The sequence below is a fragment of the Glycine soja genome, chromosome 15, assembly GCF_004193775.1.
Source record: "Glycine soja cultivar W05 chromosome 15, ASM419377v2, whole genome shotgun sequence".
Taxonomy (NCBI): Eukaryota; Viridiplantae; Streptophyta; class Magnoliopsida; order Fabales; family Fabaceae; genus Glycine; species Glycine soja.
Window position 1 is genome coordinate 50,589,713 of NC_041016.1, and position 15,495 is coordinate 50,605,207.

A 15,495-nucleotide genomic window follows, 5' to 3' on the forward strand; every position below is an offset into this window, starting at 1 on the left:
TAATATTTCTCTCAATACTTCTGAAAATAAATCTAGACCATCATCTTAAATTCTTTTTAGAACATTTTGGCTTAAAGTTTTAAATTTTTTAAATGCAAATAAAAAACCAAAAATAGTTTCATATTATAAAAATTGTTCAAATCAAGTCTTTATGAAAGAAAGTGATTGATCTACCATGTATAAAAAATATTCGATGTGAAAAGAATTTTCAGGAATGTTTGAATTACCATTATTTTTTTCATATATCTTCTCCTTTGTCCCACAAAAAGCAAGATTATTTTTAGAATGATGTTTGAATATAACTATAATCCTAACTAAAACCTTTTCCTAATGATCATTTTCTTTATTAATTTGTTCTTGTAAATTTTGATCAATAGTTTTTTTTCTTTTAATCTTTTTTCCCGCTGAATCCATCTTCTCATATTACTAATATGATCATGACTTTTGAGTTTGGAACTAAGATTTTTCCTATCACTAGTTCCTTTGTTTACTAATTGACTAGTACCACTTGAACAAAATAAGTTACAACAAAAATAATAAACTTTATCTAAATCTCTAGAGTAAACTAGTCATTTCCTATCATATTTCTCTCCATTTATCAACATCCTTTAATAAAAAGATGAATTAAAATGTCTAATATTTTTATCTTTAGAAATTATAAATCTTTAAATCTAATTGCACTTTTTTCTATCATTAAAGTTCTAAATTTTCATCAATAGTTTTCCATTTTCCTAAATCATAAATATTTTCAAAAGCTTCACTTCAGGTGATACTATTATCAATATTTTCTTCCAATAAAGTATTATCATTTAAATCTTTTACTTCTACCTACTCTTCATTGGAATTAAAACTAACATGCTCTTCATTAGAATTAAAGCTAACAGTATTTTCAGTATCAATTTTTTAATAAATTTATCAAGTGTACCATGTTGAGATTAAATTAATTTATCAACTTTTCTCTTTTTCTTTAATTTTTCAAAACTAGATTCAAATTTTTTATTTGTCATTTTATAAACTATAAGAATAAAATAAAATCAAAAGAGCAAGTTAAATTTATAAACATAAATATTATAAAATAAATATAAGGAAATAATAAAATAATAGAACTGAGAGAATTACACTTTGATTTTTCACTGCAACCCTTCAACTCAAGTCTTGAAAAAAAATGATAGAAAGATGAAGAAAAGAGAATGATATGAAAACATTTTTTTTTTGTTATAAGGTATATATAGAAAAAATAAGTAACCATTGCATTTTTTACTCCAATGCTAACAACGGACAAAATATTGCTCTAGCAACAAAAAATGGATAAAATATTAAAATTATAATTAATGTCCTCATTAAATGTTACAATTTAAAAAATATATATCAACCCAATTAAAATTAATGATGAGTCTTTTGTGTTTTCATACACAATTAGATTCTAAATATATCATTAATATTTAAGATTTTTTCAAGAAAAAAATCAATACCTAGGGTACTAATAATTTCCTAGATAATAGGCTTATGGCAATTGTCTCATTTGCCTTGCAGGCCACACGACCGGTTAATGTAAAAAAATTATTTTTTACATCAATTATAATTATAATGAATATCAAAATCAAAATCACTTATTTTTAATAAATTATTTTCATAATCACATAACTAGTTTGATAAAAAAAAGTCAGTCTTTATTATCATTGTCAAACAGATTTTTTTACATATAAAAAAAAGGATGTATAAAAAATAAGAGTTTAATAAATATACATCCTCAACTTAATAAACATATATTGTAAGTTTAAAAGTTTATATATAGTCAATTAATTAAAAATTAGTTTTAAATGATTTCAAAAAATAATAATAAAAAATCAACAAAATTATTATAAATGATAATTTGGTACAATGTAAAAGAGTTTTACATTTTTTTATCTATTATTTATTAAAAAGTAAAATAAGAACAATAAATTAAAAAAAAAAAGTTCCCGCAGAACGTATGCCTTTCTTTAAAGTTTTAAAATTTAATTGTAAAAAAGTAAGAAAAAGAAAGTGATCATCCGTGACAATTAGCAATTGTATTACGTTACAATCTAAAAGAGTTTTACATTTTCAGTAGGTGTATTATTATTTAGCTTAAATGTAATTTCATTCTTTTTTATATTTTATAATTTTGATCTTTTTATTTTAAAATTAAAATATTTGATCCTCTTATTTTTTAAAAATTGTAATTTAATTTTAGTTCTTTGATTTTAAAAATTTAATTTTAGTTCTTTTATTTTGAGAAATTCGCAATTTTATGTGATTATGAAAAGATGAATAACGTCGCCTGAGAGATTCGAACTCTCGCGGGGAAACCCCATGTACTTAGCAGGCACACGCCTTAACCACTCGGCCAAAGCGACGTTCTTTCACCTCAACTTTAAAATGTATATTAATATATTAATATAAAACCTGAACTGCAAGGTTGTTTTTTTGGTCCATAAGCATCTTGTAGTATAGACAATTTTGAGGCAAATAAGAATACTGTATGAATAACTCCTTCTATATCATTATATAATATAATTGTATACTTAAGACTTATAAGAGACATCTAATTAAGTTGGACTTAAAATAATTTTATATTTTCACAAACTTAATGATAAAAGTATTTATAAACTGATCTAATCCAATGAAAATAAAAAAAAAATCAATCCAAATAAACCAAAAATCAAATGAATAAAAAACTTGAAAATCAAATTTTTTTTATTGGATTAGATTGATTTTAAAAGTTACTTATATATTTTATTCATAATTTAATAATCACCGGTGTTTATATTTGTATTTGTTATATATTTATAAAATTATCATTAACTTGTACCTATTTATAAAAAAATATAGTTAATTAAAGATTTTTTTAACCATTTGAATTAAGATATATAAATATAATTATACAATGACATGCAAATAAATATTTAATATTTTAAATTAATTTTTATTATATACTTTAATATTTATTTAATATTTTATCAGAAAATAAAAGTACAATTAAAGTAAAAACCAATCCAATCCAAATCCCATCAAATCGAATCAGATGAGATTAAAATTTTAAACAAAATTAATTAAATAATAAATTAAAATGATTGCAAAAAAACGATTTTTCCCTCAAAGCAGAACCAATTGAATGCGCGAACATCGTATTGATATTGTAGTTGAAAGGTTGCATTTAAGAAGCTACCAACTGAAAGAAAACAAAAGCATAGAGAAATGAACCGTTGAACTATTGAAGTCGGTGCGGGCCCCACTTTCTCTCTCTCTCTCTCTCTTAATCCCCATTCTTCATACACCGAACCACACGCAACAAACACTCAATAGTAGTGCTTCTTCACTTCTTCCATTCTCCGCCACCGCCACCACAACTACCACCACGGATGGCGGCGACGGCGACGGCGACGGCGGAAGCGAAAACCTACTGGTGCCACGAGTGCGACATGAGCGTGTCCCTGACTCTCCCACCCTCCCCTCTCCTCTGCCCTCACTGCCACACCCACTTCCTTGAACTCATGGACTCCCCAAGCCTCTCCCAAGAAAACGACGCCGAATCATCCCTCTTCGATGTCGTTTTTCAAGACGCACTCTTACTCCTCAACCCTAACCCTAACCCTAACCCTAAGCCACTTCCCTCCAAACCCCTTCCCCTCCCCTCCCTCCACGTCACCCCCTCCCTCCTCTCCTCCCTCGACCCCAACGGCGTCGTTCTCTGCGCCGTCTGCAAAGACCAAATTACCCTCAACGCCCAAGCCAAACAATTGCCCTGCCAACACCTCTACCACTCCGATTGCATCACGCCGTGGATAGAACTCAACTCGTCGTGTCCGCTATGCAGGTTTCGGTTGGAGGAAGAAGAGGAGGAAGGTGGTGACGCCGACGCTGACGCCGACGCCGTTATGACGGAGATCAGGAGGGAGATCATTGCGAGGCTGACGGAGCTGACGGAGGAGGATTTCTACGGGCTCAGGACCACGCTCAGCCACATTGCCTCGCGCCACGCGCTCATCGAAGAGAACCAGAATCATCGCGCGCAGATTGGCGAGCCTCGCGGCGGCGGCGGTGGAGGTGGCGGCGATTCGGCTTGCTGATAACGACGTTTACAATAAGGTGCTCTGCTCTTTGTCTTCTCTTTTTCATGTCCTTTGATTCGTCAATTTTAATGCTCTAATTAGAATTGGAGTTTGAACTAAGCTGAACTGCTCTAGAATTTGATGGGAACATGTGTTTTGCGGATTATGGAACTGAAACTCGAAATTTGGTTGGAGAATTAGATCAATTGAGAGTGTGGAATTTTTGTTAGGTTAATAATGTGTGTGTTCTAAGTCTTGGAGAGTGTTATTGGTAACTAGACCCTTATTGTTTTTAACCGAGATTTTGAGATTTGAATGCTGGTTTTCTGCGTTTTATTTGAGGAAAACGGCAAGATTACAGAGGTTGTTATTGCGTAATTCAGGATTTTGCTGAAACTGGACTCTTGTGATGTATTTTTGCCTTGAAAATTGTTAGAGATTTGATGTTAATTGTTGTTAACATTGGGTTGGGGAAGAGACCATAACCCATTCTATGATATTTAATGAGTAAGTGTTTATTATGTAAGTACTTATATATAAGTTGTTTTTATAGTTGAAGAGTAAAGTTATGTATGGGTAAATTTTTTCATATGCAGTTATGCATTATACAAAGAGAAAAAAAAAAAAAAAGAAGATAAAATGCATCGAGCTTTCTCATAAGCTAAAATCAACTTATTGCATGTTTGGATTGACCTTTGTTGGCCTTAGATGCTCATCATTCCTGAAGCTAACATTAGTTGCTACTATGCCATTTCATAAATTTGACGTGAATTTTTCCAAGATGTAACCTGTAGACACTCAAGCAAACACAGACTTATGCACCCTAGTTTTCAAAGAAATTACACGAAAAGATATTATATAAAAGTTTTCGAAGAAATTACATAGTTTATTTTAGCTTATGTGGGAAGTTCAATTCATTTTACATTTTTATTTTCTTTTTTACTTGTGTTTATAGAAAAATTTATCCAAATAGAGCTAAATATGATTAAACTCTTCTAACATAGTATATCCCAAGTTTTCTTCGTAAGCTAGAACGGAAAGCTTGTTGAAATAAGCTTAAAGCAGCATATCGAAAAATTATAAGTTATTTTCACAAGTTCTTCTAAATACTTACACAAAAGCTTATATTATAAGACAATTTTAAATAAAACTGTAAGTAAGGTTTTTTCAACCGCACTCAAAGTATGTGTCTTCTAACTTTTAAGTATGTCGAATGCATTTGATGTAGCAACTTTTAACCATTTCCTATTTGCTGCAGGATAGTCATTACTAATAATGCTTTTTGCTCTAGCAACTTTAACCATTTTCTATTTTGAAAGAGTCTCAATTGTTGCTTATGAACTAATGTTGCTGTTCGGAAATGTGATTGCAGGTATATAGTTTATTAAATAATGTTGAAGTTGTATCACCATAGATCGTCTTATCAAGTGTAAATCTGCACCGACGATTATGCTGCTTTTGTTCTTTTCCCTCCTTTTTTGGGAATCTCCAACTAGCTAGTTGTAGTGCTATAGCCAAAAATACAATAAATTTGATGGAGTGCACGAGTAATGTGCATTTCTCCTCCATCTTCCACTCTCTCTATGTTGGTCACTTGGTCTTGGAACTGGATTTCCTTACCCAAATTTCCCTTCCAATTTAGGCAATAAAATCTTGTGTAAAACTTGGCTTTCTTTTGTGCTGTGTCTGAATTGTCCAAGTGGATGATGGATCCTTCCCACTGAATCATTTTGTTCACAATTTTGTTTTTTGTTATGGATTTACAGTAGATGATATTTTTTCCTGCCAATATTGCTGTAGTTATGGTATGAGATTGTTGAGGGATTGAATCATTTGAGTGTGGATGTGTACTATTGAATAGCCTTAAAATGCATATTTTGTTGTGGTGTGTAAGTTTTGTTCTGATCTTTACTCATGTAATGAATGCAGCTGGTTAATTATATCGTCACTACTTAACTAAACATCAACTTCCTTCCTCCCAAATGATTGTGATTGACTTTGATGGTTCAGAGAGTAACTAGTTTCTCTTGGGAAACCGTTATTATAGAAAGGGTCTTTTTAGAAATTGGGTAAGAAACTAAATTAGTAAAGTATTCTCGTAAATTTAATTAATCACATTAAAATTTGCCGATTAATTATATTATTAATTTAATTTTTTTTTGTTCACTTAATTATTTTTTATTAATATTTGGAGAGAGAATAATAAGTAAGAATATGTAGAGAAAAAATAATTAATGTATTTAGAAATTAGAAAAATTCTTTAAAAAGGAATAAATAAATTTTTAAAAAGAATTTTATAATTAGAGAAGAATGAAATAAAAAATAAACAATTTTTAATGTTAATTTTCCTTTCCCCGTAAAGGAAAATGAGCAATATCCTTAATTTTCTAACCTCGATGGCCTTGACCTCTCCTGTTCAAGGGTGTCAGACGATTTTGATCCATTTGGGCAGGATTTAACTTCATTTTTATTTATCCTGGCAGGTTCATTTGTTTAAACCTTAATTCGATTAAGTCAAGATAATATACAAACTTTGCACATAATAATATTTTTATTCACCTATAATTTTGATAGGATCGTTTATTGAAACTTATTTGATATAAGTGAATTAATCTGGGTTATTGACACAATAATATTATGAGTCAATATTATGAGTTAACTTAACTAGTATCATTAGAGTATTGGTTAAAGAATTAAAAGAAAAAATATTTATTATAGAAATTATAGAAAAACACAAAAAAGTCATGGAGAGTGTAATTATACGCTTCAATAAAATTTTCTCCCTTTTAATTCCTTAACTTAGGACAATGGTTAGCATTTTTCTCATTAGGATAAATTTTAGAATTAAAAAAACATAAATTACATTTAAAATAAATTTTATTTATATATTTAAGGTAAATGATATTATTATTAATATAATATTATGTTATACAAATTATTATTTATTAAGTTAAGGATTTTTATTAATACATAATTATTAAAGAATATATATATATTTTTATAATTGATCAAAAGATATTAAATCTAATTATTAAAATATAATATTAATTATTAAATCAAAATTTTAAATCAAAAGGTGAGTTTTTATAAGAATATTATTGGTCTTGCTAATAAATAAGGATGTTAGTGGTTTGAGTTGGGTTAAATTTTGTCTATTTTTCAACCCAATCCAATTAAATTTAATTGAGTTGGATTTTGTGAATCCAATTCAACTTTAATTGGAAGGATCGAGTTTGTTATCAAGTTAAGCTATTAAAAAACTACTTTAAGTCTTGAAAAAATCTTCAAACTCAAAATAATAAGGATATTTTTCTAATAGAATAGTAAGGATATTTTATAAATTAGTATTCATAAAATATTATACTATTCATGTGATAAACAAAAAAAAAATCATAAATATATACTCATGGTATCATTCTTATAAAACAATGTTATTACCTTAATATAAATAGAAAAATATAAACTTCAAAGCAATGTATTACCTTAAGATAAACAATGTAGGGTTAACTAAGTTTTTAGTCCTTAAACTTTTGTTTGAATGATCAAGGTTCCTCAATGTTTTTTTTATTAAGGTTTTTAGTTCCTAAACTTTTGTTTGACTAATCAAGGTCTTTCAACTTTTTTCATTAATGTTTTTAGTCTCTAAACCTTTGAAAAAATTGGTTTTTAATCCTTGAAATCTCATTAAATAAATAAAAATAATGCATTCAAACTTTTGTTTAGGGAAAAAAAAATTAAAATTTCTAAAAATTTTGGGATCTTGACTAGTCAAACAAAAGTTTAGGGACTAAAAACTTTAATGGAAAAAAGTTGAGGACTTTGACTAGTTAAACAAAAGTTTAGGGACTAAAAATTAAATTTTAAAAAAAATTAGGGACTAAAAACTTAATTAACCCAACAATGTATTACTTCTGGAATGAGATATGTTTATTTTAGGATTTCTATATTAGTAATTTAATTTATGCGGATTAAGTCTTGGTCAAATTCAAAACTCTAAAATTGTCATTTAATCCAATTTTACTCGAATTCATTAAACTTAAATATTGAGTTGGATTTCATTAGACAGGTTTGCGGATTCGGGTCAATTCGCTTACACCCCTACCAATCAATGTCATTAGAACATTGGCTAAAGAACTAAAAATGAAAATATTTATTGTCTAAGAAAGCGTAAAAAAGTCATAAATAATATAATTTTACACCTTCAATCAAATCTTATCTCTTTTAATTCTTTAACCTTAAGTGATTGGTTAGCATTTGCCTAATATTATATTGGATAAATTATAGAACTAAAAAATATAAAATTACATTTAAAATATATTTGATTTATATATTTAAGGTAGATGATATTAATATTAATATAATATTATATTGTACAAATTACTATTTATTAAGTTAAGGATTTTTTTTAATACATAATTATTAAAGAATATATTTTCTTAAAATTGATCAAAGGATATTCAATCTAATTTTTACAATTCAAATTTATCAAAATTAACTTCAGTCCAATGAAGTTAGAGGATAAGAATAAACATTAAATACCTTAACTTGGAAAGGTACTTGTTTAGGTCGGCAAGCCATGCATTCATGGACTCGTGGTCCAAAGAATCCTTAGATAAACCTTTTCATGAATTGCATTTTTCTGAACTATACATTTGAGCCATGATGTCCCACATGTATCATTAATCCCAAGAAGCATTTGCAATCACCCAAAACGGTTCATTAAGGGTCTCTTTAAAGGGATGCCAACTTTATCATCGTAAGACACGTATAAGTTATATTTTTGTTGTTTGACTTGAAACGCAATCAGGTGGCGCCCGTGTGGTGCAAGTCAAGTTACTTCCCTTCAATCAAATATTCAATACTTCATGGCAAATATTTGCTCTTGATCAATAATACTTCACGATCATGGCAAACATTTCTTCCATTTACACTTTTTCTTAATAAAAATACTTTTTTTTTTCATGTAAAGATGATGCAAATCTTACACTTAATAAGTGCTTTTTACATTTGGCTTTAATGATTGAAAAAGGAGAGATATATATAAAAAAATATCACCAATGAATCAACTAATACAAAATCATTTGAGTTTAACCAATAATATAAAGTTAAAGTCTAAATATATAATTAAGTTAAATTTTTAAAGAAAAAACTTATCGTACATAATAATCACTTGAACACTTGAACATAATTAATTGTTTTTCCTAATGATAATGTAGTCTAGAAGGAAAAAATTAAAATATCTCTGTTGTCATCCGATGGCTTAGCAAGGTAAGGAGAAGTTTCGTTTGCTTATAAGACAAACCAATTAAATAACTATTAACATAGCAACGAGACTATAGTAGATAGAACCGTTGAATCAGCACCACCCATTAGAGGCCACAAATTAATTGACCAAATTTATTTTTCCTCAAGAAATGTCTGCCAAACACAACTTATCATAATGGGTCAACAGCCAACCTCCTCATTCATTGGCTTACCCCTTGAAAAATATTTGTACTTTAATGGACCACTACACTCTTCACACGTATTCACACACGTTAATTTCTGGATAACAACGAAATTTCCACCGCAACTCCCACATTTTCAACGTGAAACACATAAATGTTTGGAAAGTATTTACCAACGTGGATCAATACTCTCTCTCTCTCTACGTCCAAATAGCCAAAATAAGTAGAAGTTACATATAGTTGCTTCTCACAAACGTGGATCCAATTGAATTTGACGCGCAAGCAAACATGCTTAGGTCAAAAATCAAAATTGCATGCTATTATATATATATATTCTATACTTTACCTTTCCAATGGCTGGTCCAACATGTCCTTCCATGCGTTAGCAACTATAAAAGGACGTGTGCATGCCACTTTTCTCTTCACAATTCATTCATCAATCCATTGTTCACTTTCACATCAACTCAAGAGATTCAACCAAGTCATAGAAGCTAGCTAGGGTGTATTGTTACATTTGTTAGCAAAAAACTTGAAAAAATGGAGAGCAGCTTGGGAGACATGTTGATTAAGGTTGTGGTGTTCATTCTAGTTCAAGCCTTGGTGTACCTTATCCTCTCCAATTCATCAAACATCTTCAACAAGAACATGAAGAAATCCAACAGCTTCAGGCCAGCGAGGTCGGTGAGCATTCGCCGGATGCTGGCTTTGATCTCTGATTTTCCTCCAGAAGGGGAACCCTCTCCTTCACCAAAGGGTCCTAAAACTCCATCACTTCATCAAAGTGATCTATAATTGTAAGGTTTTAATTAAATTGTGGTTGCAATTACAAATTGGAGACAATTTCAGCTTTTGGGGTGGTCAGATTAAGGCTCAGAAACCTCCAAATGTTGTGGCTGCTGTGGTGGTTACAAATTGCAATTTAAAACCTCAGACTAGACCCAAGTAGCATGAAAATTATTTTTCTCTGTTTCGTGTAGAGGCTATTGTATTGCAAAAGTTGTTAAAAGAGTCCAAAGTTATTGGTTTGTGGGCATTTAATTCTTTTGTTCATTTATTCTTTTATGATGAATATTGTATTATATTTATGAGTGGAATATTAATCTTGACATTAGTTTACTTTTACCTCTGCTTTTAATTAGTTAAGAACTCAATGGTTGTCGCACATGCTTGTTTGTTAGAATATGCAATTGCAATGTTGCAAGTAAAAAAGATGTAACTTCATTTTATACATAACAGACGCATTTGGTGGAGTGTGTTTGATTAGTTTTGGTTTTTGGACTCATGCTTGCTTGCAGAAGGAAATTACTAGTACTGGTTCCACTATTAATTGTTTAGCAAAATAATAATGTTAATTTTTTTTAAAGGCTACAAAATAATAATGTTGATGTGAGTACAATGCAAACTCGTGGCTCAACCCTTATAAATTAATATATAGTGCGCAAGAACAAAACTCAGAATCTATATACACAATAAATAATAATCATAAGTTTGTTTGAGTGTAAATAGAAAGTGAATATCTATAGATGTGAAACGAAGACGTGGCTTAATTTGTTAAATCAAGCGGCAATTAAAAATCACTGCACCACATAAAAAAAAAAAAAAATTGAAGCGCCACACGTGTTGAAATATGAAATATACATGGCATGATTTCATAGCTTGTAATGCACCGTTCTTTTACCTTACCCTTACGTGGCTTAATAGTTAGAAATTCCACAGTTACGTGTTTAATTAGATTAGTAGATGTTGTTGTGAAATTCTCTTGGTTGTGATGACGATTAAATATCAAGCGATTTTAGGCTATTGATTCAAGGAAGGAATTATGTATTATGTTTCTTGATTGTGTTCTTGTTCCACTTCAAAGAACTTTCCACAGTTGAGAATTGAAGTTTCTAAGTTAGACTACTTCTATGTGAAATTATGGTAAAAGGAAGCGATGAACGACTAAAAACAATAAAAGACTTAAATGAATAGGGGAAATAAGGCGAATAATAGGCAAAAACTAACTGAATTTTGTGTATTGATGTATGTGTGTTTGCTACAATGTGATAGACTCTATTTATAATGATCAACTAAGGATTACATTAGCTGAAGCATTATTCAAAATCCCTACAATATAAGAGATCATGGCCATAATCTCATTAACCTCTTCCTTGCCCTTCAAGTTGTGGTTCACGTCTTTTGAGACGACCCACACATTATCCAAAGTAGTCTTTCCTAGTCATTTTACCACTATACCCAACTTAGCCATGTCAGTTGCCCCAATTGACTTCCTTGTACTAGCTGTATCCAATCAACGATTGTTGTTTCAACTATTAACTTTTTAGGTGTTAACATAAGTGCCCCCATTTTTCAGAGTCATTTGAATTTTGAAATTTTATCTTCTCAAATGACGATAGAAAAATATTAAGATAATCAAGTGCGTTTGAATCCAACAACCATATTTCAAGTTTTGGAATATGATTTCTGTTTTATCTTCTATTTCTCTTATCTTCTGCAACCAATCTTGGTCCTTTTCCTTATAAAGTTCATTAACGGCTTTACCTCTTTACTTGTTCCCAATCTTTAGGAAAACCCTAACCTTGAACCATATCAATTGCTTTTGAGCAACCTGCTTCCAACACATTTGTGTGCTCACCTGAGCCTAATCACTATTCCACCATTGATATCCTCACTTCCTTTGATGAACATTGCCAAGAGTTCTTCCTAGGCCCTTGCTTCCTCAATGAAAGAGAAAATACTGACAAAAGGACTAACAAGTTGTTCAATCATGAGAAAAATCCACTTCCAATCACTTGTGATTGGTATGGAATCCACAAGTTCCCTTCTAGCTTTCGCACATGGCCTAAACCCCTTCTAGAATATCAAAACTATAAATAATTGGGTGTCATCCTTAGTGAAGGGAGCATCACAACTATAAATAATTGGGTGTCATCCTTAACCAATTGTTGTCTCTTATTTGGCATAAAGCCTACATCAAGGAACAACAAACTAGGCGTTGAAGCCTACTACCCTCATTGTTTTGCAAGGCAATTTGGTTTGGTCCATTCCATCTCCAACATTCTTAGTTGCCCCATCCATCTCTCAATCATTTTGCGCACCTTTTATCAGCCAAATGAGATCTCTATAATTCTGGAGGACATTGAAACAAAATACACTCTTTTGTGTTCAAGTATTTCGCTTTTAGCCCAAACAATGTATATTTCATTACAAAATGGTGGGAGGTCATATTGGCTACCTGAATAACCAACCGATTTTCTCACCAGGATGATTTATAAAGGAGACAACAACTAATTGTCTAACAAAAAACGATTACAATAGAAAAACAAAATATAGTTAAGTTACAACACAACCTATGTTAATGAACCACCAAACTGAACGCTCCCTTCTATGTGACTGGACACTCCACCAGATTACAAAAGATTAGACGATCAAAACAAAAGACAAGAGTACTAAACCAGACGATCAATGTTGTCATCCACCCTATCTTTATTGTTTATCGTCCAACAATCAATAACTTTCATTTTTTGGATTAAATTATTTTTCAAGAAAAAATTGTTTCTGATTTGCCTATTATGAATATTCTTGATGGCGTGTATGACACATGTGAGATTGAAAAGAAGCATAGAGAATCTTTTCCAATTGGAAAATCTTAGAGGGTGAAAAAGTTGTTGGAGATAGTTCATTTAGATCTGTGTATAGTTGAGATTCCAACACATGGTGGTAACAACTACTTTATCACTTTCATTAATGATTTTAGCAAAAAGACGTGGGTTTATTTTCTGAAGCAGAAATCATAAGCATGTAATGCCTTCAAGATGTTCAAGGCATTTGCAGAAAAGCAAAGTGGATGCAAAATCAAAGCACTCAGAATAGATAAAGGCCAAGAATACCTCTCATATACAAATTTTTTTGAGCAACATGGAATTCAACATCAACTAACAACCAAATACACGCCTCAACATAATGGAGTCACTGAAATAAAGAACAAAACAATCATGGACATGGTGAGATGCATGTTGAAGACCAAACAAAGTGTAAAAGTTAGAGACATAAAGTATACACAAGGCTTGTATGACTGTAATGGTATATATTTGTAAAAAAATTTATACTCAAGTCAGTATATACAAGAGAAGAAACAATGTGTAAAAGCTAGAGAGAGTATACACAAGGCTTGTATAACTTATTTATATCATTATCTTATATGGACTATAGTAGTGTTTCTTACATGATCAGTAATGTGTAGGAAATGTCTCTCAAGTTGAACACAGTGAAGTTATCCTTAAAACACTTTGTAAATCTTGACTCTTAAGAGAAAAGACTGAGTGTTCAACTTGTATATGCGCCTTTAAGACGTTAAGACTAGTCAGTGAGCAAACCAATTTCAACAAATCTTCTAATTTGTTTAGAGTCGAAAATAACTTGGTAGAACAAAGAATACTTGTATTGGAATAACTTGGTAGAACATAGAAGATGATGAAGACATGCCTTGGACAGAGGTGAGGAAAAAAGATAAGGATAAGACCAAGGGTAATAGTACTGGGAAGACTCTGCAGGATAGCCGATCAAAGAAACACCATGGGAACTTTTATGCAACACTTGGGGATGGATCAGCCTCAGTGTTCTTGGAAGATGTCCCATGATCATCTCCTGGAACGTGAGGGGACTAAACAAAGCAGGTAAGTTTAGGGAGATCAGTTCCCGTCTCCAAAACCTAAACCCTGCAATTACGGTTCTGATCGAGACACGTGTTAAAGAAAAGAATGCAGACAGAATTAGGAAGAAAATGAAATTGAATGGTTACTACTTGGATAACTATCCAAATCATGAAAATGGTCGAATATGGCTCCAATGGGATGACAGCAGACGACACATTGACTGTATCCACAGTACTGATCAGATGTTACATTGTAGAGTGACTGATGCAGCAGGTGTTTTCATGTTCTGGATGACCGCAGTATATGCACACAACCAGCTGAATCGAAGGAAAACCTTATGGCAAGACATTGTAAAGATCTATACACAGCAAACTGGCCCGTGGGTCCTAATTGGAGATTTCAACAACGTGCTGAAGGCTGAAGATAGGATTGGAGGTACTGCAGTTACTGAGAACGAATATATTGATATAGTAGAGATGATGAGTAATGCAGGGCTTTATGAAGTGGAAAGGGATGGAGATTATTTTACATGGTCAAACAAACAGGGAGAAAATGTTATTTACTCTCGTATTGATCATGTCCTATGCAATGCTGAATGGATGCAGACCAATGAGAACACTACTGTAACCAACATGCCCCCGAGCATTTCTGATCATTCCATGATTATTCTTGATGATCATGCTACTGTCCAAAAGCCAGGGAAATGCTTTAAATTTGTCAACTGCTGTGCTGAGATGGACAATTTTCAGGAAACTGTCGAGAATAATTGGAATTTGCCATTGGATGGTAGGCCTATGTTTGTTGTTTGGAAGAAGCTACAACGGCTACAACCTCATATCAAGAAAATCTGCAGACCACTATCTGATATGTCCAATAAAATTACACAGGCTAGAGACAACCTAACCAATGCTCAAGAAGATCTTAGCACTGACAGAATGAATGTTGAGAAGATCAACAAGGTTAAGGAGCTCTCTGAATCTCTTGTTAATTTGCAGGAACTAGAAGAAAGTATGCTCAGACAACGAGCAAAAATAGACTGGTTGAGATTAAGCGACGGCAATAATAAGTATTTCCATGTTGCGATAAAGATAAGGAATCAAACCAATGGCATAAAGAAAATCATGAGAAGTGATGGTACATATACTACAAATCAGAAGGCAATAGAAACCAAAGTCGTGGCGTTTTACAGAAATCTAATGGGAAAGGCTTCGGGCGATCTTGAGGGAGTAGACATCAGTGCAATGCGAGTAGGTAACCAATTAACCAATATACAAAGGGAGATACTAATAGGTTTGGTTACTGAAGTAGAGATCACAAATG

At 31.4% G+C, this 15,495-nt stretch overlaps 2 protein-coding genes and 1 non-coding gene across 3 annotated transcripts; 2 read left to right on the forward strand and 1 right to left on the reverse strand.

Annotated features, from left to right (window-relative positions):
- Nucleotides 1-2,296: 2,296 nt before the first annotated feature.
- On the reverse strand, nt 2,297-2,378 carry TRNAS-GCU. The gene has a single exon. It is a non-coding gene; the product is annotated as a tRNA-Ser (tRNA).
- An 822-nt stretch (nt 2,379-3,200) lies between these two features.
- On the forward strand, nt 3,201-6,013 carry LOC114388300 (E3 ubiquitin-protein ligase RNF181-like). The gene is made up of 2 exons (XM_028348718.1): nt 3,201-4,110; nt 5,446-6,013. Exon 1 carries the CDS (start codon nt 3,384-3,386, stop codon nt 4,089-4,091), a length of 708 nt encoding a protein of 235 aa, XP_028204519.1. The 5' UTR covers nt 3,201-3,383; the 3' UTR covers nt 4,092-4,110; nt 5,446-6,013.
- Nucleotides 6,014-9,878: 3,865 nt separating this feature from the next.
- On the forward strand, nt 9,879-10,729 carry LOC114387068. Its single transcript, XM_028347183.1, has one exon. It carries the CDS (start codon nt 10,058-10,060, stop codon nt 10,310-10,312), a length of 255 nt encoding a protein of 84 aa, XP_028202984.1. The 5' UTR covers nt 9,879-10,057; the 3' UTR covers nt 10,313-10,729.
- Nucleotides 10,730-15,495: the final 4,766 nt, after the last annotated feature.

What these genes read in the sequence shown, in the direction of transcription:
- LOC114388300 (XM_028348718.1), top strand. Translation starts at nt 3,384, where the DNA reads ATGGCGGCGACGGCGACGGCGACGGCGGAAGCGAAAACCTACTGGTGC.
- LOC114387068 (XM_028347183.1), top strand. Translation starts at nt 10,058, where the DNA reads ATGGAGAGCAGCTTGGGAGACATGTTGATTAAGGTTGTGGTGTTCATT.